At 49.5% G+C, this 26192-nt stretch overlaps 1 protein-coding gene across 1 annotated transcript in view; it reads right to left on the bottom strand.

The window, feature by feature from the left end:
* Window positions 1-15754: 15754 nt before the first annotated feature.
* The window catches only part of LOC123762733 (uncharacterized), a 48884-nt gene continuing 38446 nt past the window's right edge, over window positions 15755-26192 (bottom strand). The window contains exon 3 of the mRNA XM_045749463.2: window positions 15755-21658. Coding sequence (XP_045605419.2) covers window positions 16626-21658 — 5033 coding nt within the window. The 3' untranslated portion in view covers window positions 15755-16625. The remainder of the gene's footprint in view (window positions 21659-26192) is intronic.

Below are 26192 nucleotides of genomic sequence, written 5' to 3'. Positions count from 1 at the left end.
AGTACCAACACCACCTACCACAGTACCAACACCACCTACCACAGTACCATCACCCACGTAACACAGTACCAACACCCACCTACCACAGTACCAACACCACCTACCACAGTACCATCACCCACGTACCACAGTACCAACACCCACCTACCACAGTACCAACACCACCTACCACAGTACCAATACCACCTACCACAGTACCAACACCCACCTACCACAGTACCAACACCACCTACCACAGTACCAACACCACCTACCACAGTACCAGCACCACCTACCACAGTACCAGCACCACCTACCACAGTACCAACACCACCTACCACAGTACCAACACCACCTACCACAGTACCAGCACCACCTACCACAGTACCAGTACCTACCTACCACAGTACCAACACCACCTACCACAGTACCAACACCACCTACCACAGTACCAACACCACCTACCACAGTACCAACACCCACCTACCACAGTACCAACACCCACCTACACAGTACCAACACCACCTACACAGTACCAACACCACCTACACAGTACCAACAACACCTACACAGTACCAACACCACCTACACAGTACCAACACCACCTACACAGTACCAACACCACCTACACAGTACCAACACCACCTACACAGTACCAACACCACCTACACAGTACCAACACCACCTACACAGTACCAACACCACCTACACAGTACCAACACCACCTACACAGTACCAACACCACCTACCACAGTACCAACACCACCTACCACAGTACCAACAACCACCTACACAGTACCAACACCACCTACCACAGTACCAAGCACCACCTACCACAGTACCAACACCACCTACCACAGTACCAACACCACCTACCACAGTACCAACACCACCTACCACAGTACCAACACCACCTACCACAGTACCAGCACCCACCTACCACAGTACCACACCCACCTACCACAGTACCAACAACCCACCTACCACAGTACCAACACCACCTACCAGCAGTACCAAGCACCACCTACCACAGTACCAGCACCACCTACCACAGTACCAGCACCACCTACGCACAGTTACCAACACCACCTACCACAGTACCAAGCACCACCTACCACAGTACCAGCACCACCTACCACAGTACCAGTACCTACCTACCACAGTACCAACACCACTACCACAGTACCAACACCACCTACCACAGCACCAGCACCCACCTACCACAGTACCAACACCACCTACCACAGTACCAGCACCCACCTACCACAGTACCAACACCCACCTACCACAGTACCAGCACCCACCTACCACAGTACCAACACCCACCTACCACAGTACCAGCACCACCTACCACAGTACCAGCACCACCTACCACAGTACCAACACCCACCTACCACAGTACCAGCACCACCTACCACAGTACCAGCACCCACCTACCACAGTACCAACACCCACCTACCACAGTACCAGCACCCACCTACCACAGTACCATCACCCACCTACCACAGTACCAGCACCACCTACCACAGTACCAACACCCACCTACCACAGTACCAGCACCACCTACCACAGTACCAGCACCACCTACCACAGTACCAACACCCACCTACCACAGTACCAGCACCACCTACCACAGTACCAACACCCACCTACCACAGTACCAGCACCACCTACCACAGTACCAGCACCACCTACCACAGTACCAGCACCACCTACCACAGTACCAGCACCACCTACCACAGTACCAACACCCACCTACCACAGTACCAGCACCACCTACCACAGTACCAGCACCACCTACCACAGTACCAACACCCACCTACCACAGTACCAGCACCACCTACCACAGTACCAGCACCCACCTACCACAGTACCAACACCCACCTACCACAGTACCAGCACCACCTACCACAGTACGAACACCCACCTACCACAGTACCAGCACCACCTACCACAGTACCAGCACCACCTACCACAGTACGAACACCCACCTACCACAGTACCAGTACCTACCTACCACAGTACCAACACCACCTACCACAGTACCAACACCACCTACCACAGTACCATCACCCACGTACCACAGTACCAACACCCACCTACCACAGTACCAACACCACCTACCACAGTACCAATACCACCTACCACAGTACCAACACCCACCTACCACAGTACCAACACCACCTACCACAGTACCAACACCACCTACCACAGTACCAGCACCACCTACCACAGTACCAGCACCACCTACCACAGTACCAACACCACCTACCACAGTACCAACACCACCTACCACAGTACCAGCACCACCTACCACAGTACCAGTACCTACCTACCACAGTACCAACACCACCTACCACAGTACCAACACCACCTACCACAGTACCAGCACCACCTACCACAGTACCAACACCCACCTACCACAGTACCAACACCCACCTACCACAGTACCAACACCACCTACCACAGTACCAACACCACCTACCACAGTACCAACACCCACCTACCACAGTACCAACACCACCTACCACAGTACCAACACCACCTACCACAGTACCAGCACCACCTACCACAGTACCAGCACCACCTACCACAGTACCAACACCACCTACCACAGTACCAACACCACCTACCACAGTACCAGCACCACCTACCACAGTACCAGTACCTACCTACCACAGTACCAACACCACCTACCACAGTACCAACACCACCTACCACAGTACCAGCACCACCTACCACAGTACCAACACCACCTACCACAGTACCAGCACCCACCTACCACAGTACCAACACCCACCTACCACAGTACCAGCACCACCTACCACAGTACCAGCACCACCTACCACAGTACCAACACCCACCTACCACAGTACCAACACCACCTACCACAGTACCAACACCACCTACCACAGTACCAACACCCACCTACCACAGTACCAACACCACCTACCACAGTACCAACACCACCTACCACAGTACCAGCACCACCTACCACAGTACCAGCACCACCTACCACAGTACCAACACCACCTACCACAGTACCAACACCACCTACCACAGTACCAGCACCACCTACCACAGTACCAGTACCTACCTACCACAGTACCAACACCACCTACCACAGTACCAACACCACCTACCACAGTACCAGCACCACCTACCACAGTACCAACACCACCTACCACAGTACCAGCACCCACCTACCACAGTACCAACACCCACCTACCACAGTACCAGCACCCACCTACCACAGTACCAACACCCACCTACCACAGTACCAGCACCACCTACCACAGTACCAGCACCACCTACCACAGTACCAACACCCACCTACCACAGTACCAGCACCACCTACCACAGTACCAGCACCCACCTACCACAGTACCAACACCCACCTACCACAGTACCAGCACCCACCTACCACAGTACCATCACCCACGTACCACAGTACCAGCACCACCTACCACAGTACCAACACCCACCTACCACAGTACCAGCACCACCTACCACAGTACCAGCACCCACCTACCACAGTACCAACACCCACCTACCACAGTACCAGCACCACCTACCACAGTACCAACACCCACCTACCACAGTACCAGCACCACCTACCACAGTACCAGCACCACCTACCACAGTACCAGCACCACCTACCACAGTACCAGCACCACCTACCACAGTACCAACACCCACCTACCACAGTACCAGCACCACCTACCACAGTACCAGCACCACCTACCACAGTACCAACACCCACCTACCACAGTACCAGCACCACCTACCACAGTACCAGCACCCACCTACCACAGTACCAACACCCACCTACCACAGTACCAGCACCACCTACCACAGTACGAACACCCACCTACCACAGTACCAGTACCACCTACCACAGTACCAGCACCACCTACCACAGTACCAACACCCACCTACCACAGTACCAGCACCACCTACCACAGTACCAACACCCACCTACCACAGTACCAGCACCACCTACCACAGTACCAACACCCACCTACCACAGTACCAGCACCACCTACCACAGTACCATCACCAAGAGTGACGGTTCACAACGCTTCCTCTCACCAATTACCGACTCAGTTATTCGTCTTCCTGTGGTAGCGGCTGCCTCCTGTCTTCCTGTCCCGGCCACCCCACCCTCCTGTCTCCCTAGTTCTCCCCCCTTACCCCAGCCCCACCCCACTCCCCCTATTACCCCCTCTCACATTACCTACCTCTTTTTATTAAGGTATAGGTTAAGGGAAGTATAGAAGTGGGAAATACAGTGAGAGGTATGAAAGCAGGCGGGCTGTCCGCCTTGCTGACACCATGTGTGGGTGTTGGCAGCTAAGCTAAGCTGGCTCCCTCTTGTCAGGGAGCTGTTAGTGTGTGAGAGGTTCTTCACATGTGTTTCATCATATGTGGGTGTCTATGCAAGTAACTGGCGATATTAAGCCTAGCAGTTCTGTTGTCTATAAAGCTGCAGAGAGTAGCAGTAAATCTCTCAGGAAGCCCTAGTTAAGATATCTTATATTTTAGGCCTGTGTGCCACGCTTTGTAGAAGGCTTTCGAGACGTCTCTAAGCACTATATTACACTGATCTTTTTTCGACACTGAGTTGGCTATATGCTGGTAGATCAGGGCTATAGCTGTATGGGCCCCTTTGCTATATGCTGGTAGATCAGGGCTATAGCTGTATGGGCCCCTCTGCTATATGCTGGTAGATCAGGGCTATAGCTGTATGGGCCCCTCTGCTATATGCTGGTAGATCAGGGCTATAGCTGTATGGGCCCCTCTGCTATATGCTGGTAGATCAGGGCTATAGCTGTATGGGCCCCTCTGCTATATGCTGGTAGATCAGGGCTATAGCTGTATGGGCCCCTCTGCTATATGCTGGTAGATCAGGGCTATAGCTGTATGGGCCCCTCTGCTATATGCTGGTAGATCAGGGCTATAGCTGTATGGGCCCCTCTGCTATATGCTGGTAGATCAGGGCTATAGCTGTATGGGCCCCTCTGCTATATGCTGGTAGATCAGGGCTATAGCTGTATGGGCCCCTCTGCTATATGCTGGTAGATCAGGGCTATAGCTGTATGGGCCCCTCTGCTATATGCTGGTAGATCAGGGCTATAGCTGTATGGGCCCCTCTGCTATATGCTGGTAGATCAGGGCTATAGCTGTATGGGCCCCTCTGCTATATGCTGGTAGATCAGGGCTATAGCTGTATGGGCCCCTCTGCTATATGCTGGTAGATCAGGGCTATAGCTGTATGGGCCCCTCTGCTATATGCTGGTAGATCAGGGCTATAGCTGTATGGGCCCCTCTGCTATATGCTGGTAGATCAGGGCTATAGCTGTATGGGCCCCTCTGCGGTGTCTAAACCCATGCTGCCTGGTGTTATACTTCTCGTCCTCCTCCATGTACTTCACAAGTCTCCGATTGATAATTTTTTCGAATATTTTACCTGGTACTTCGAGGAGGGAAATCGGCCTGTAATTTTCAGTTTGGGTTGGAGGTTTACCTGGCTTGGGGATTAATCTTATTGTGGCATTCTTGAAGTATGTGGGGAATAGTCCAGATGGAAGAACAGGATCCCAGAGTCGCTGCTGTGAGACATATTCCTTCGCTGGAGACACCTGGTGTTTACCAAGGAGTGGGTTCCTGAAGTTGTTTTCCTCATCCAGGCCCGACCTGAGACCAGTGTTATCTTGTGATAAGTGAAAGGCTGTTGTGCGCGTCCACAGGTCCATTACAACCTGGTTGGTCCGGCACTTCCTGTAGGGAATTGTTAAATTTGTTTGTTGAAGACGTGAGCAGTCTCCTGGTGGTGTGGCCGTGTAACAGACGGGTGTGTGTGGGGGCTGGCTATCACCAACCACAGCTGGTGGGACTTATCGCGCCTGTCACCAGGGCGGAGGGCGCCTTCTTCCTCGTCAGGTCACCTTCCCTCTGCTATCATATCACTGTTAAAATTCACCCGACACCTGCCATACATTTCCAGCGACAATCAGCGCTGATAGACTATTGAAACGACGTGCATTGACTGAAGTTAGACAAGTGGCCATCCTGGTATACAGTCTGTATACCCATGAAGCTACAGTGAGCACAACAATTACATCCCGTGTAATACATATACTGACGAGAGTATCAATAGTTGTTTTAAATGTTGTTCACATGTTCCGCAGCCAATACCGCAGGTGGAGACTCCAGCAGGCCGGGGACCATGGTGTCAAGTGTGTACTCTGACACCTTAGACGCCAGGAGCAGTCAACCTCACAAGATGAGGGGTGGAAGGTCTTCCTCCTGGACCCTGCTGGACCCTCCTGGACCCTGCTGACCCTCCTGGACCCTCCTGGACCGTGCTAGACCCTCCTGGACCGCGCTAGACCCTCCTGGACCCTCCTGGACCCTACTGGACCCTCCTGGACCCTACTGGACCCTGCTGGACCCTCCTGGACCCTGCTAGACCCTGCTGGACCCTCCTGGACCGTGCTAGACCCTCCTGGACCCTCCTGGACCGTGCTAGACCCTGCTAGACCCTGTTGGACCCTCCTGGACCCTCCTGGACCCTCCTGGACCCTGCTAGACCCTCCTGGACCCTACTGGACCCTGCTGGACCCTGCTGGACCCTACTGGACCCTCCTGGACCCTACTGGACCCTACTGGACCCTCCTGGACCCTGCTAGACCCTCCTGGACCCTCCTGGACCCTCCTGGACCCTGCTGGACCCTACTGGACCCTCCTGGACCCTACTGGACCCTCCTGGACCCTCCTGGACCCTCCTGGACCCTACTGGACCCTCCTGGACCCTACTGGACCCTCCTGGACCCTGCTAGACCCTCCTGGACCCTACTGGACCCTGCTGGACCCTCCTGGACCCTACTGGACCCTCCTGGACCCTCCTGGACCCTACTGGACCCTACTGGACCCTCCTGGACCCTCCTGGACTCTGCTGGACCCTCCTGGACCCTGCTGGACCCTCCTGGACCCTACTGGACCCTCCTGGACCCTACTGGACCCTCCTGGACCCTCCTGGACCCTACTGGACCCTCCTGGACCCTCCTGGACTCTGCTGGACCCTCCTGGACCCTCCTGCACCCTCCTGGACCCTGCTGGACCCTCCTGGACCCTACTGGACCCTCCTGGACCCTCCTGGACCCTACTGGACCCTCCTGGACCCTACTGGACCCTCCTGGACCCTCCTGGACCCTGCTGGACACTTGACACCGTTACCTGGTGAGGTTGTGTGCACCTCCAGCCTCCCAACACCTGACACAGTTGCACACATTGCCATGAGTTGAGTCCTTGTGTGTTGTGGGGAACTGATCTGTGATATTTATATTTCTTTAATTTACATGAATTTATATAGAATTTATATTTTACGTTAATTTATATATTTCGATAGCAACTAGTATGATAAAGTTGACTGTATTTCTTAAAAGTCCCATCAATCGATTCCTTTACACATTCTGGCGGGTTTATGGTGCATAGGAAGTCATCCATATAAATTATTGGTTAATAGACATTCACTACAGTGTTAGAGTACACGTGTAACTAATTAACTACAGCTTATTGTTGTTGTATCTCAGACAACCAGTATGAACAGGGAGGGATAAGCTGGGCGATACACTGTGGGTGTGGCTGGCCTCTAATGTAGTGGAGTACTAGGATACACTGTGGGTGTGGCTGGCCTCTAATGTACTGGAGTACTAGGATACACTGTGGGTGTGGCTGGCCTCTAATGTAGTGGAGTACTAGGATACACTGTGGGTGTGGCTGGCCTCTAATGTACTGGAGTACTAGGATACACTGTGGGTGTGGCTGGCCTCTAATGTACTGGAGTACTAGGATACACTGTGGGTGTGGCTGGCCTCTAATGTACTGGAGTACTAATGTACTGGAGTACTAATGTACTGGAGTACTAATGTACTGGAGTACTAATGTACTGGAGTACTAGGTTATTAGTAATTCTTCCTCTTCCATTCCACCTGTTAAAGGGTGGATGTACTAACTAATGTACTCCAGTACATTAGTTAGTACATCCACAAGTAATAGCAGGAATCCTAATATGACAGTTATATCAGAGGAAATATTGGTATATTGAATAAAAGGATGAGAATATTGCTCACCATAGGTTGGTCACAGTCTCGTGTCATAACCAGATAATATCCTAAATCTTAATATTAAAGGCCTCTAATACGCAAGATAATATAGCACTCGGAAGGGACACTACTCTATTGCAGACAAAGTTGGAGTTGATAAAGGGAGTATTATTAGTCCTGTAACTCTGTTGTCCAAGGGGAGTTTATAGGAGTTCTGCCCCAGCGACATGTTAAAATAACAATGGCTGACTCCTGGCCCTCCTCCACTGACGCCCTGCGGCCAGATTCACGAAAGCACTTACGCAAACACTTAGGAACGTGTACATCTTTCCTCAATCTTTGACGGCTTTGGTTACATTTATTAAACAGTTTACAAGCATGAAAACTTCTCATTCAACTGTTGATATTGTTCTAAATAGCCTCCTGGTGCTTCCGAGCTCATTAACTGTTTAATAATTGTAAACAAAGCCGCCAAAGATTGAGGAAAGATGTACAGGTTCGTAAGTGTTTGCGTAAGTGTTTCGTGAATCTAGACCCCTGGCTCTCTTCTCTAAATGTCAAGACGTGGTAGAAGGGCCACATTTACTGTACTTTGGTACTAATAATTAAGTTGATTCAAGTGAGATGTTTTTATGACGATTAAAGTCCAAAGATTGCGTACTCCTGTATTAAGAATGTTCCCAACAGAATTTGCTGGTGGAATTAATAGCGAAATTTGGCAATAATATCCCGTTTTCTATTGACGGAAAATTCCACTACATCTTCTGTGAGTGAATTTATTTATACAACCCAGCAGCAATATTATCTGCCTATTGTATTTAATATTAGTAAATGGTGTCGGGTTTTCCGACACGTGTTCCCTGCTCCACCACCAACACTACCCCCCCCCCCACACACACACACACACAATCTGGAACCTGTACACCTGTTGATTGACAGTTGAGAGGCAGGACCAAAGAGCCAGAGCTCAACCCCCGCACACACAACTAGCAGTGAGTACAAGGTGTTCTAAGAGGCTCACGCCCTCTTGCCCACAATCTTCCACTCACCACACGCTAGAACTCCAGATCACCTGAGAACATTGTCACAATATATTAGTTTAGATCCAAGTGTAAACAGGACTAACAAGTGTGACTCTAGAATGATTGCCATCTTGGGCCACAGACAGACACTAGCCTGCTGAGTAGTTTCCACATCTTAAACATGTCTCTCTCTCTCTCTTGTGTCAGCAAGGCGGACAGCCCGTCACTGGTGCTGAAATAATTGTTTAACCTTTCTGGATCTGGAGGTTATCTGGAGATGATTTCGGGGCTTTAGTGTCCCCGCGGCCCGGTCCTCGACCAGGCCTCCACCCCCAGGAAGCAGCCCGTGACAGCTGACTAACACCCAGGTACCTATTTTACTGCTAGGTAACAGGGGCATAGGGTGAAAGAAACTCTGCCTATTGTTTCTCGCCGGCGCCTGGGATCAAACCCAGGATCACAAGTACAGCGTGCTGTCCGCTCGGCCGACCATGTTCTATATTTCTACAAGTCTTCTCTCACCTGTGTCTCTACAGCTTCTTCACTTGAAAGATGCGGTTCGAAGGACCAGGTTCCTTACCTTAATGGTAGACTGTCAGAAACCTTCCCTACCTTAATGGTAGACTGTCAGGAACCTTCCCTACCTTAAAGGTAGAATGTCAGGAACCTTCCCTACCTTAAAGGTAGAATGTCAGGAACCTTCCCTACCTTAATGGTAGAATGTCAGGAACCTTCCCTACCTTAAAGATAGAATGTCAAGAAACCCTACCTGCCTTAAAGGTAATGAGCGAATGGACAATACAAGAGAGAGATAACAAAGGCTCACACAACAAATACTTCAGAAAGGAGACGCGCTAAGTAATACAAGAGAGTCACCGCATTACACATCTGAGGCTTGCAAGGCGGGCTGAGGAGCTAGCGCTCTGCCCGAGTGTGCAGGTGGATTACACACACTAATCTTATGAGAAACAGTGGTCTAACAATCAAAGCTGACCAGACTTGCTGACCCCTGACAACACCAAGGTTTCTAAGGCTCAAACGTCAGACTTGCTGACCCTTGACAACATCGAGGTTTTCTAAGGCCCAAACGTCTCCCCAGCCCCTCAGAGTGAGGAGGAGTTACGAAGATGGCAAGGTGCAGGCGAAGGAAAAAGTTAATAAATGTGTAACAGTGAGAGGTGAGAGAAGGCGGACTGTCCGCCTTGCTGTCACCATACGTGGCTGGTCACTAGGCTAAGCTTGTCCTCTCTTCCCAGACACCTGCGAGTGCTTGTGGATTGGTTTACCTGTACAGAGGCAGGTTTACCTGACTAGGAATTGGGTTACCGTGGCCCAGGTGAGGAGTTTACCTGGGGAGAGAGGGTGAGGCAGCATGGAGTCCGGATCACCCGAGTGGCTCACGCCCGGACACGCAACAATAAACTTTTTAAGCCACCTGTTTTGCGGTACTCCAACAGGTGCATCGTGCACCTTTCAGTTGACGGGTGAACCGTTCAGTTAACGGGTGCATCTTCCTGTTAACGGTGTACGCATTGTGCCCCCGGCACTTGAACGCTTCGAAATTCCATCCCATCCTCTTCCTACCAGTCCCCGTTCCTTGGGAACAACCCAAGTTCCCGTCCGTTCCATCTCTCCCTCTGTAACATGCAAGGAACCCTACCCTCCGGGAGAGGTCAGACCCAGGCGACCTTTGACCCCCTGCAGAGTCTTTGAAGTACTCACCAGTTAATTTTGGTTGCAAACATCTTAATGGAAACATTCCATTGACCAGAAGCAGCCAACACCAAGGAAAACTCTCTCTCTCTCTCTCTCTCTCTCTCTCTCTCTCTCTCTCTCTCTCTCTCTCTCTCTCTCTCTCTCTCTCTCTCTCTCTCTCTCTCTCTCTCCCATATTGACTGACTTTCGCCCTCCTGGGCTGAGGTATGCTGAACTCTGTAACTACTATATGAATACTGGAACACTTGATGATATATTGAACTTGTACCCAAGATTGACCATGTCATGTATCAATTATACAATGTATGCATGTGTTATAACTATATAATCTGAGCTTGTAAAAGCACCTTAATCACCTTCAGTGGTTAAGTGCTTAATAACACACACTAGTTTCTCTATCAGCTATCTTACCCTCTCAGAGTAGGAGAGCCATAAATGTATGTATATGTATGTATGTGTATGTGTATGTATGTATATATGTATATATTTAAGCGGGAAAAACCACATTTGAAAAATATAGAATGCTTAACGCGTTTTCGGCTAATTCGCCTTCATCAGAGCAAAATAGAATGAAGAAACCTTCATTCTACTTTGCTCTTTACGTAGGGCAAACGTAACTCTGTGTATCTATGTACAGGGTATTTACGTATGTTGGTTAGCTTAGCATTTTAAAAGCACCGAATCACCTTCTGTGGTTGAGTGTTCAATAAACCCCTGAACTATATGTTTAACACTTCTCTAACCCTGTCCATAGAAGACAGAAGTAAATGTATATATGCTGGTTAGCATTGTAAATGTCTGGCCACGTCTGTGGTAGAAAATAATAATAATAATAATAATAAAACCCGGTGTAGGGTGATAGTATTCAGAGTACCTGGGAGTGGGGAACGGGAGCCGGAGCTCGACCCAGTCATCTACAGGCCAGGTTGAGAGGCAGCTGTGAGAGGCAGCTGTGAGAGGCAGCTGTGAGAGGCAGCTGTGAGAGGCAGCTGTGAGAGGCAGCTGTAAGAGGCAGCTGTGAGAGGCAGCTGTGAGAGGCAGCTGTGAGAGGCAGCTGTGAGAGGCAGCTGTGAGAGGCAGCTGTGAGAGGCAGCTGTAAGAGGCAGCTGTGAGAGGCAGCTGTGAGAGGCAGCTGTAAGAGGCAGCTGTGAGAGGCAGCTGTAAGAGGCAGCTGTGAGAGGCAGCTGTGAGAGGCAGCTGTGAGAGGCAGCTGTAAGAGGCAGCTGTGAGAGGCAGCTGTGAGAGGCAGCTGTGAGAGGCAGCTGTGAGAGGCAGCTGTGAGAGGCAGCTGTGAGAGGCAGCTGTGAGAGGCAGCTGTGAGAGGCAGCTGTAAGAGGCAGCTGTGAGAGGCAGCTGTGAGAGGCAGCTGTAAGAGGCAGCTGTGAGAGGCAGCTGTAAGAGGCAGCTGTGAGAGGCAGCTGTAAGAGGCAGCTGTGAGAGGCAGCTGTAAGAGGCAGCTGTGAGAAGCAGCTGTAAGAGGCAGCTGTGAGAGGCAGCTGTGAGAGGCAGCTGTGAGAGGCAGCTGTGAGAGGCAGCTGTGAGAGGCAGCTGTAAGAGGCAGCTGTGAGAGGCAGCTGTAAGAGGCAGCTGTGAGAGGCAGCTGTAAGAGGCAGCTGTGAGAGGCAGCTGTAAGAGGCAGCTGTGAGAGGCAGCTGTAAGAGGCAGCTGTGAGAGGCAGCTGTGAGAGGCAGCTGTGAGAGGCAGCTGTGAGAGGCAGCTGTGAGAGGCAGCTGTAAGAGGCAGCTGTGAGAGGCAGCTGTAAGAGGCAGCTGTGAGAGGCAGCTGTAAGAGGCAGCTGTGAGAGGCAGCTGTAAGAGGCAGCTGTGAGAGGCAGCTGTAAGAGGCAGCTGTGAGAGGCAGCTGTGAGAGGCAGCTGTGAGAGGCAGCTGTGAGAGGCAGCTGTGAGAGGCAGCTGTGAGAGGCAGCTGTAAGAGGCAGCTGTGAGAGGCAGCTGTAAGAGGCAGCTGTGAGAGGCAGCTGTAAGAGGCAGCTGTGAGAGGCAGCTGTAAGAGGCAGCTGTGAGAGGCAGCTGTAAGAGGCAGCTGTGAGAGGCAGCTGTAAGAGGCAGCTGTGAGAGGCAGCTGTAAGAGGCAGCTGTGAGAGGCAGCTGTGAGAGGCAGCTGTGAGAGGCAGCTGTGAGAGGCAGCTGTGAGAGGCAGCTGTGAGAGGCAGCTGTGAGAGGCAGCTGTGAGAGGCAGCTGTGAGAGGCAGCTGTAAGAGGCAGCTGTAAGAGGCAGCTGTGAGAGGCAGCTGTGAGAGGCAGCTGTGAGAGGCAGCTGTGAGAGGCAGCTGTGAGAGGCAGCTGTAAGAGGCAGCTGTAAGAGGCAGCTGTGAGAGGCAGCTGTAAGAGGCAGCTGTGAGAGGCAGCTGTGAGAGGCCGTGGTCACAGGTAATGTGTCATATCTCTGGTATATTTCCCGTGTCTAAATAACTTACCATTTTGCTAGTGTAGGATATTGACTTAGGAATTTGCCAGTATAGGTGACAGGAATTTGTGGTGATCATCATTTCGACTTGATACAATCTTGTTACATTTCCTTCTTTGTGTGTCGATGGTTTTCCCTCCATTGTTAACTCCCGGGGCCAGATTCACGAAGAAGTTACGCAAGCACTTACGAACCTGTACATCTTTTCCCAATCTTTGGCGGCTTTGTTTACAATTATTAAACAGTTAATGAACTTCGAAGCACCAGGAGGCTGTTTATAACAATAACAACAGTTAGTTGGGAAGTTTTCATGCTTGTAAACTATTTAATAAATGTAACCAAAGCCGTCAAAGATTGAGGAAAGATGTACACGTTCGTAAGTACTTGCGTAAGTGCGCAAGTGAATCTGGCCCCTGGCCGTTGAACCTCCTTGTATGAACCTCGCAAATTCTCCAGTATTAAATTGTTTAATATATGTCAGTAAGTGATCACATCAAGAGAAGAAATCTCTCAGTAGTAATTAAAGTCTACAGGATGCGGTGGTCCCCCCCCCCGTGAACCACAGGCGATCCACTAATTAGTAATTATCAACTCTATTGTAATAAGGAATATAATGGGATGAACAAATCCACAAGGGCCGTGACGAGGATTCAAACCTGCGGCCGGGAGCATCCCAGACGCTGCCTTAATCGACTGAGCTACGACAGGGTAAAAAAAGTTGAAACCGAAGTTCTACTGAACTTACTACAATCGTGTGGAATGTAATGGGGTGGTGGCAAGGTTATCTTGAGATGATTTCGGGGCTTTAGTGTCCCCGCGGCCCGGTCCTCGACCAGGCCTCCACCCCCAGGAAGCAGCCCGAAACACCTGACTAACACCCAGGTACCTAATTTACTGCTAGGTAACAGGGGCATAGGGTGAAAGAAACTCTGCCCATTGTTTCTCGCTGGCGCCTGGGATCGAACCCAGGACCATAGGATCACAAGTCCCGCGTGCTGTCCGCTCGGCCGACCGGCTCCTTCACTACATTGTGAACACTACACTGTAACCGACACTACATTGTAAACATTGTGTAGACTGTTTAAGGAACTATACCTTAGAACACCAGTGGGTAAACCTACAGTGGTACAGTGGTATCAGGTAGAGGGTTACAGTGGTAGGAGGAGTTACACCTCCACTTCTTCCCTCATGTCACCTCCTTTCTCAGCTCCTCACTAACAGGTGCTCAAGATATCTTATCAGCTCCCTTATCATCCCACAGGCTCGGCTGGACACTCCCAGATTTCAGGGCCTTCATAAACATGATACCGGAACCGGAAGTGACAGAGCGACTTGGGTAGATAGCAGTTTTGGGGGCCGGATATCTTGCTTGTTCCAGCCTCGTTAGATTCGCTAAGATATGGCGCCAGGAGCGCCTCGCCTGGAGAGCCGAAAGCTCTCTCTTAACCGTTAGAGTGCGCGATATGTCCACCTCCCAGTGTGGGATCTGTTTATAGGAATTTGTCGACTTAAACAAGGCACCACCACCACCACTCCTCGAGCGAGGCACCACCACCACCACTCCTCGAGCGAGGCACCACCACCACCACTCCTCGAGCGAGGCACCACCACCACCACTCCTCGAGCGAGGCACCACCACTCCTCGAGCGAGGCACCACCACCACCACTCCTCGAGCGAGGCACCACCACCACCACTCCTCGAGCGAGGCACCACCTCCACCACTCGAGCGAGTATTTGAGTATTTGTATTTGAAGTACGTGGCTGAAGCATTATAGAATTGTGGTTCGAACGGAGGACGTGAGTGAAGCACTTGTTCTGGAAGTGTTCGGACGTATTCAGTTGTGAGTCGTGTGTAAACTGCTTTCCATTCATAAACAGGGGGTTTGGCGAGTGCATGGAATGGACTTTGGCCTTTGTTTATGAGGACGGCCTGGTAAATTCAAACTAATTTGAATCCCTTCGAATTTAGTAAATTCGAAGGGATTCACTTTTGTAATAGAAATCCAGCCCGTCCTCCAAACAAAGACTCAAAAGTGATTCCATGCACCCGCCAAACCCCCTGTTTATGAAGGAAAAACGGTTTACACACGACTCACAACTGCTGACGTTCGAACACTTCCGGAACAATTGATTCACTGACGACTTTTATTCGAACCACAACGCTGTAAATGCTTCACCCACGTACTACAAATACAAATAATCGCCAACAGAACCTAAACACCTAACCTAACCTATGCCTATATATGCATAATATACTATTATCTTATATTAATTTATATTTGAGAAAATTCAAGTTTGAATGAACAACATGTAAAAATTTATGAATGCGTCTGTGGGGTCGACCCCTGGATGGAATGGACTTGAGTCGAGGACGGGTTGTAGAAATACTAGGAACAATAGCTTGTGATGGTGCTTTCTTTTAACTGGTCTTCTTAAAAGAATACTCACATTATAACAACAATGAAATGATAATAATAAAATATTGTGAGTATTTAAACACTGTTATATGACAACTTTTATTAGAAACCAGTTCAAAGTACATACAAAATTATTATAAGAATACCTGTATGTGAGAAGTATCCCAAGCATCTTAACATCCTTCATATAAAATGTTTCACAGCCAATACATATATCACATTAAATATTCTTGTCAAGATCCCCCATTAATCGTTATATTAATGCCTCAATCAAATAATAATATAAATACACAATAGGCTCTTGAACATACACATCACTCAATTAAGGGACGAGAGGCGGGACCCAAGAGGCTGAACTGTACCTCATGTATATATTCATGAATAAAACATGGCAACCACGTGTTAAACTCCTGGCTGAGTCTTCTGCCATTTAATGGAGGGTTATAAATTACTGCTACTATTATCTTAGGTCATCCATTGTCATCGTGGCCATTATGTAGTCTGTGAATCCTTCACTGTCCGGGATATCCATCTCTTCAAAACGCCAGTCCTTCCTTATCAGCAGGGCCACTCCTCCTCCTCCTCTCTCTTCCCTGGTTGATACCTGGGTGATACCTGATACCTTCTTTTTCCTTACTATATAGTAGTCTTGTGGAGAGACTGCATGTGCAGTGTGTGTGTGTATGATAACCCTGGAAACACAAACCTTAACTGTCTCTATTTTCCGCTTGTTACAACTTGTAATAAAGTTGTTACATCTTGGCTTCATGTATTTATGACGTATTGAAACGTTGTTACAACTTGCTATATTGGTTGTTATAACTGGTTAGGAAGTGTTAAAACTTGTTCGAACGTTGTACCAACGTCGTAGTTTCGGTGTGCGTTTGGCGGGAAGAAAGTTATACGCAAGAAAATACCAATATTAGACACCTAAATCAAAATGAAAGAACGATAGTTCAATTGTCACTGTCCTCTCCAGATGCTGAAACTTTCAAGAGGCGTCTATACTCCTTACAAGTGAAGCCGTCGTGAAAGTTCGTGTGACAAGAGATACATATTTTGGTGCTACACTCTGGACAGGTGAACGGAGCGCTGTTCTTCGGGGCGGCCCTGTACACTGACTGGCAGAGAGGAGTGACGCAGTAGTGAAGTCCTTTGTTACCATCCACGAAGGCACTGACTGAAGCACGGGTCACCGCCCTCTTCTCCAGACAACAATTCAAATTGGTGAGATCTCTACAGGTAAACATTTCGTCACACTCCTTCACAAAACAAACCAAAGGGAATTTTTTATTGTTGACAGCTTGGGTTATATGTAATCTTATGCACCTTTGGCAATAAGCATGTCCGCAATATTCCAGTCTGTACAAGGTATTGCTGGTATTAATTGGGAACAAGCAAATCACACATAGCGGGTCATCTTTATTTAGCGCTGATCCATCGCCTATCAGAGTTTGCATGACCTTATTCACAACATGAGCTGCCTTCCTGACACACTTCCTTGACCCAAACAAATATAGTCGATGATTCCTGTAATCCAGCTTTAAGGCGGAGAGTCCAGTCTCAGCCCGTAAGCCCCCAAGAGTACTTCCATATGTCTCCATCAGAGTTTTCATCACCCCTGGAGGCTTCCCACCCCCTGTCAATTCTATATATTTCAAACTTTCCACTGATAGCTGTAAAAACTTGTAAATCTTATCCTTAGCACTCTGGCGGGCTTCTGTTGGTCCATGGATGGAGAGTGTTGTTATCCTGTCATCAGTGACGATCAGAGTGGCAGTAGTGTACATGATGGCGTCCAGAACTGCCTTCCCTTCCTGCTTGAACAACACCTTGGCTCCTCCCTCACACTTCAAATCGATTACTTCCCCTGCAACCACCTTTTCCACTTTCAGTTTTCCTGTGACAAGAACTCTGGCATCTTCACAACTCAAGTACATCATTACATCTCCATTTCGAAGATGTTTTAATGCTACGGACATTCCGTTCTCTTCCATTTCATTAACAAGTTCCAGAAGTTTGTTATAATTTATTTGGAAGACTTTCTCTTGTATGTATAGGGAGCTGTCGGGCGAGGCCTCTCCTCCAACTTTTTTCTCCAGACGCAAAAATTTACATAAATGTTTATATGCAATATGCACATCATCAGTGTTCTTCAAAACATAATAGGCAGTAAAGTTAACATCTCCTTCACATGGCTCTTTTAAGTATAAACTAACTGCATCAAATTTAATCAAGTCCCCAATTTTGTTTGACAACTGCTTTTGCATTTTCCATTGTTTTACCTTCAATTCTGGAATCCTAACCTCTAATATGTCTCTGGGATCAATGTTCAAAGCAGCTGCGATGTCACTCTGTAGACTGTATTCCGTCACCTCTTTATCCAAATGGAGTATTCTTAATGAGTTCTTATCTTCGCTGATGGCTAACTGTGCACCTCCCAACCACCCGCGTGAGTTACACTCTTCAACAGCTTCCAAGTGGTACTTCTCATCACTAAAACGTATGTATCCTAACTTTAGACTAAAATTTCTATGCCACTGAATCTTGATAGCTAAGTTGTTGGCACCATTTGGCTGCACAACCAAACCATAATTGCTCTCAAGATCAGCTTCCAGGTCTTCCACAGCCCGGAGAGCGGCTCCAATTTTCTCATATGTAATGTGTCCCCATAAGCTTGAATTTTCTGTTTGAATGTATTTTTGGTAATCTTCAATTTCTCCATTCTCCTCAAATAGTTTTAATATGCTTTCAGTATACATCTCTGTATTATGTTCTGGTACATGAATCATGACTGTTTTGGACTCCTCTGATGTGAGTATATTTGAAACACTCCCCCCTGCTCCTATGAGTGCCCTCAGGCCACGGAGCTTTTGTCCAAAACGTTCTAGGCATTTTTCTTGTAGGAACTTTGCCTTCAGAGGAGCAAGAGCTGCCAAAGCAGCTCCGTGGAGATCTGACTCATTGTCCTTTAAAGCGACCAACTGCAATTCTTTCTTCTCTTTCTCATAGAAAACAAATACCTCTGACTCTGGAAACTTTTCCAAGAGGAATAACTTAAAAGTTTCAAGGTATTTAGACGAGAAAAATTTGCAAGCCAGCTGATCCCCTACACCTACCCGGCACACTACTGCCACACGGTTGTTCTGTAACTCTTCCATGTCTAATGACAGACATCCGTTCCTTAATTCCTGTCCGATCAAATATGATGGCACATGTGTATATTTTGCTACAGAAGTGCAAGGGTAAGTATTAACTACATTGGACACTACCCATTCTGGCTGAACTCCAAGTAGATGCAAAGCAGAGGTTTGTTCAATATGAACCCTTCCCCCATCTGAGATAATATAGTACCCACCTGCTGGATGTCCCAGATAGTAACTCAATCTCCCTCTCAACAATTTGAACAACAGACTTTTCAGCAACCAGTCCTCTGCAGCCAATTTACGAAACACAAATTTAATGTCTATTTTAAATACCTTCTTAATTCTTCGCAACATCTCGCAAACGGCTGCATTTGCATCTGTCAGTGAACGCTGTTGAACGAAATAGTAGGAACACCAGGTGTGTTTGTTGTCATCTGGTACCTCAAGCCATTGTGTGAACACATTAAGCTCAGTCAAGTGGTCGCTTCCATCGTGACACAGTGCAAGTTTCCGAGCTGCAGCCAACTTCTTGTCTCTCTTTTCTGACACAAAAACTTCTCTCCAGTACAATTCAGCTAATACAATGGCTTCCAGACCAACGCCTTCACGCACTCCTTCATAAACCAGTTCACAAGTCTCTGGTTTAAGAGACAGTTCGACAATCCACCGGCCGATGTCTGTAATTTGGTTCCCAACAATTATTCCATCTCTTGTCAGTTTAGAATATACTTCATTCCAATCTTGAACATCTGGCTTAGTAATGAAGTCAAACTTTCTGGGGTCAATACCTAGGTCTAGCAATTTGTACACAAGCATACAGGGATCAATACTTTTTATCTCGGGAGGAGCATTGTCATCCATTTTCATGTGATGAGCGGGTGTGTACAACCGGTAACATGTTCCTGAAGACACCCGCCCCACCACACCCAGCCTCTGCTTGGCACTACACTGGGATATATCTCTTACAGTATATTTCCTCTTCCACTGAGCTTCTCTAGTAAACACCCTAACTTGTGTATATCCAGCATCAATGACGTACCTAACCTTGGGTATGGTTACAAAAATCTCTGCACAATCTGAGGAGAAGATGATTTTCCGTTTAGGAATGGCATTAAAATAAGGAATGGGATTAAAGACGCATTGTTTACGATGATCCTCTAAATTCTCATGAAGAAGCAGGGCAACGTAATCCTTTGTCTTATAACCCATTAAATTGATGCAGCTTTCATAGCAACTGCTCGCTGAGGAGGGTGAATATAATATTACTATAATGTCCCCTTCTTCCTCTGACTGGTGAACCTTCACAGCTGTCTTCGCAGCTTCATTTACAAAGTTACCAAACGGTCCAGTATCCTTCCATTCTACCGTGACAGGGAACTTTCGACCAGTTACTTCCAGCACGGGACACTGCTGGAAGTATTCGACAAAGGGTGCTGGATTTAGAGCATTACACGTGATAACAAGGCGAAGATCTGATCGCTTCTGGAGGCAGCGTTTTATCAGCCCAAGTAGAATATCTAATTTCAAACTCCGTTCGTGTGCTTCCAAGACGATACATGAAACTTCTGTAAGATTCTCATTTTTCAGACATTTACGTAAGAGTGTATTATTTGTCACATATTCAATTTTTGTCTCTGGTATAACATAAGTCGCTTTGTCATGTAGGTGGTTGACAAACTGTCCACCACTAAGCATTTCCCCGGTGACATAGGAGGCTAACATCTTTGCTCCAATCCTGCATGGCTGAGTACACAGAATACTGCCACTGTTGAGAAAACCCGCATGATGCAGGTATTGTGGGATCTGAGAGCTCTTCCCACACCCTGGCTCACCCACTATGACTGTAACTTGGTTGGTTTTAACAGTGTTAAGGATATCGGAGCGTCTTGTGTAAACTGGTGAGGCATCAAACAATCTATTGCACTCAAGTGTGAAAACTAAATTTAATTCATTCTCTGGCCATTTAAAATTGCTTGGTCTTTGTGGTTCAACAAGTTCATCAAACATTTTTTTCATGTATAGCAGGAATTCTTGTTTCTGAAGAACTAACTGTCTTTCCTTATCCACTAGATCCTGTATTATGGAGTTTGGTAAGGCACTCCCATCGCGGGGCGACTCTTTCTCCTGCTGCCGAGCAAGTTCAAGTTCACGCTGAACATTTGAGATCTTGTTAAAATGACTTTCAAGAACATTTTGCACGTGTCCTCCCAGAACCATCAGTATGTGCTCAGTGGAGAGGCCCTGTTCCTCTGCATCTTGTGAGGTGTCAAAGCACCATATTTTGACTTTGGAACTGTCATTGTCAAAGTGAGGTTTAGTTGTCACCTGCTTTGTGTCTTGACAGATGTCAACCGTCAACATGCTTAACGTATTATGCTGCTCCTCCTCCGTCACTGTCAATTCTGCACCAGCTGGAAATTGACTGGGAATGTAGCCAAATATATTGACATTCCCCCTCGTTAACTTTGGAAAATTAAGATACATAACAATAGGCCGCGGCCAAAAGTCACGAAGCAAGGTGTCAGAAGTTAATGTTGGTAGCGGACATGGCAGATGTGTGACCTCGCTGGCGGCAGATGACGGCACCCCTTCAGGGCAACTATCAAGTATGGCACCCGTCCTGCCACTGGCACCCCCACTGCCACGCCCTTCACCTGAGGGCACTGTACAGGTGACCTCAACAGCCTCCTGCCCCCTCGGTGTCGTCACAGCAGCTGTCCTGCTGCACCCTCTTACCACATTACTAATAATAAACAGCCGACTTGGCACTTTTATGGGAAATACTGCAGCTTCCGTGGAAAATTTCCTTTCAGAATTTAGGAGTTCTCTCTCTCTTTGGCACTCTGAAAATATTAAGTTACAACTCGTTACTGAATCACAGGAAGATGTATAATGTATATATATATATATATATATATATATATATATATATATATATATATATATATATATATATATATATATGTACATATATATATATATACATACATATATATATATATATATATATATATATATATATATATATATATATATATATATATATATATATACATATATATATATATATGTACATATATATACATATATATATATACATATATATACATATATATACATTATATATATATATATATATATATATATATATATATATATATATATATATATATATATGTGCGTGTAAATCATTAATAATAAAGACGTGAGGAACAATATGAGAGTGTCAGACCACGAAGGTAAGGAAGGATTAAGATAGGAATTTCCTTAAGTACTTTCGAATTTAATAATACATTTTCAGAAGGATGGATTTACAGTTCAGTGGATGTGAGCTGTAATGAATCACTCGAGCACCACACACACACACACGTGGTCCACACCTGCAACCCTGAGCACCACACACACACACCTGGTCCACACCTGCAACCCTGAGCACCACACACACACACACCTGGTCCACACCAGCAACCCTGAGCACCACACACACACACACGTGGTCCACACCTGCAACCCTGAGCACCACACACACACACCTGGTCCACACCAGCAACCCTGAGCACCACACACACACCTGGTCCACACCAGCAACCCTGAGCACCACACACACACACACCTGGTCCACACCAGCAACCCTGAGCACCACACACACACACCTGGTCCACACCAGCAACCCTGAGCACCACACACACACACCTGGTCCACACCAGCAACCCTGAGCACCACACACACACACACCTGGTCCACACCAGCAACCCTGAGCACCACACACACACACACACACCTGGTCCACACCAGCAACCCTGAGCACCACACACACACACCTGGTCCACACCAGCAACCCTGAGCACCACACACACACCTGGTCCACACCAGCAACCCTGAGCACCACACACACACACACCTGGTCCACACCAGCAACCCTGAGCACCACACACACACACCTGGTCCACACCAGCAACCCTGAGCACCACACACACACCTGGTCCACACCTGCAACCCTGAGCACCACACACACACACCTGGTCCACACCAGCAACCCTGAGCACCACACACACACACACCTGGTCCACACCAGCAACCCTGAGCACCACACACACACACACCTGGTCCACACCAGCAACCCTGAGCACCACACACACACACACCTGGTCCACACCAGCAACCCTGAGCACCACACACACACACCTGGTCCACACCAGCAACCCTGAGCACCACACACACACCTGGTCCACACCTGCAACCCTGAGCACCACACACACACACCTGGTCCACACCAGCAACCCTGAGCACCACACACACACACACCTGGTCCACACCAGCAACCCTGAGCACCACACACACACACACCTGGTCCACACCAGCAACCCTGAGCACCACACACACACACACCTGGTCCACACCAGCAACCCTGAGCACCATACACACACACACCTGGTCCACACCAGCAACCCTGAGCACCACACACACACACACCTGGTCCACACCAGCAACCCTGAGCACCACACACACACACCTGGTCCACACCAGCAACCCTGAGCACCACACACACACACCTGGTCCACACCAGCAACCCTGAGCACCACACACACACACACACCTGGTCCACACCAGCAACCCTGAGCACCACACACACACACACACCTGGTCCACACCAGCAACCCTGAGCACCACACACACACACACACCTGGTCCACACCAGCAACCCTGAGCACCACACACACACACCTGGTCCACACCAGCAACCCTGAGCACCACACACACACACACACACACCTGGTCCACACCAGCAACCCTGAGCACCACACACACACACACACCTGGTCCACACCAGCAACCCTGAGCACCACACACACACACACACCTGGTCCACACCAGCAACCCTGAGCACCACACACACACACACACACCTGGTCCACACCAGCAACCCTGAGCACCACACACACACACACACCTGGTCCACACCAGCAACCCTGAGCACCACACACACACACACACCTGGTCCACACCAGCAACCCTGAGCACCACACACACACACACACCTGGTCCACACCAGCAACCCTGAGCACCACACACACACACACCTGGTCCACACCAGCAACCCTGAGCACCACACACACACACACACACCTGGTCCACACCAGCAACCCTGAGCACCACACACACACACACCTGGTCCACACCAGCAACCCTGAGCACCACACACACACACACCTGGTCCACACCAGCAACCCTGAGCACCACACACACACACACACCTGGTCCACACCAGCAACCCTGAGCACCACACACACACACACCTGGTCCACACCAGCAACCCTGAGCACCACACACACACACACACCTGGTCCACACCAGCAAGCCTGAGCACCACACACACACACACCTGGTCCACACCAGCAACCCTGAGCACCACACACACACACACCTGGTCCACACCAGCAACCCTGAGCACCACACACACACACACACCTGGTCCACACCAGCAACCCTGAGCACCACACACACACACACACCTGGTCCACACCAGCAACCCTGAGCACCACACACACACACCTGGTCCACACCAGCAACCCTGAGCACCACACACACACACACACCTGGTCCACACCAGCAACCCTGAGCACCACACACACACACACACCTGGTCCACACCAGCAACCCTGAGCACCACACACACACACACCTGGTCCACACCAGCAACCCTGAGCACCACACACACACACACCTGGTCCACACCAGCAACCCTGAGCACCACACACACACACACACCTGGTCCACACCAGCAACCCTGAGCACCACACACACACACACACCTGGTCCACACCAGCAACCCTGAGCACCACACACACACACACACCTGGTCCACACCAGCAACCCTGAGCACCACACACACACACCTGGTCCACACAGCAACCCTGAGCACCACACACACACACACACACCTGGTCCACACCAGCAACCCTGAGCACCACACACACACACACACCTGGTCCACACCAGCAACCCTGAGCACCACACACACACACACACCTGGTCCACACCAGCAACCCTGAGCACCACACACACACACACACCTGGTCCACACCAGCAACCCTGAGCACCACACACACACACACACCTGGTCCACACCAGCAACCCTGAGCACCACACACACACACACACCTGGTCCACACCAGCAACCCTGAGCACCACACACACACACACCTGGTCCACACCAGCAACCCTGAGCACCACACACACACACACACCTGGTCCACACCAGCAACCCTGAGCACCACACACACACACACCTGGTCCACACCAGCAACCCTGAGCACCACACACACACACACCTGGTCCACACCAGCAACCCTGAGCACCACACACACACACACCTGGTCCACACCAGCAACCCTGAGCACCACACACACACACACCTGGTCCACACCAGCAACCCTGAGCACCACACACACACACACACCTGGTCCACACCAGCAAGCCTGAGCACCACACACACACACACACCTGGTCCACACCAGCAACCCTGAGCACCACACACACACACACCTGGTCCACACCAGCAACCCTGAGCACCACACACACACACACACCTGGTCCACACCAGCAACCCTGAGCACCACACACACACACACACCTGGTCCACACCAGCAACCCTGAGCACCACACACACACACCTGGTCCACACCAGCAACCCTGAGCACCACACACACACACACACCTGGTCCACACCAGCAACCCTGAGCACCACACACACACACACACCTGGTCCACACCAGCAACCCTGAGCACCACACACACACACACCTGGTCCACACCAGCAACCCTGAGCACCACACACACACACACCTGGTCCACACCAGCAACCCTGAGCACCACACACACACACACCTGGTCCACACCAGCAACCCTGAGCACCACACACACACACACCTGGTCCACACCAGCAACCCTGAGCACCACACACACACACACCTGGTCCACACCAGCAACCCTGAGCACCACACACACACACACCTGGTCCACACCAGCAACCCTGAGCACCACACACAAACACACCTGGTCCACACCAGCAACCCTGAGCACCACACACACACACACCTGGTCCACACCAGCAACCCTGAGCACCACACACACACACACCTGGTCCACACCAGCAACCCTGAGCACCACACACACACACACCTGGTCCACACCAGCAACCCTGAGCACCACACACACACACACCTGGTCCACACCAGCAACCCTGAGCACCACACACACACACACCTGGTCCACACCAGCAACCCTGAGCACCACACACACACACACACCTGGTCCACACCAGCAACCCTGAGCACCACACACACACACACCTGGTCCACACCAGCAACCCTGAGC

This window comes from Procambarus clarkii, chromosome 27, assembly GCF_040958095.1.
Source record: "Procambarus clarkii isolate CNS0578487 chromosome 27, FALCON_Pclarkii_2.0, whole genome shotgun sequence".
In the NCBI taxonomy this organism is placed as follows: Eukaryota; Metazoa; Arthropoda; class Malacostraca; order Decapoda; family Cambaridae; genus Procambarus; species Procambarus clarkii.
This window is presented reverse-complemented; position numbering and strand designations above follow the sequence as displayed.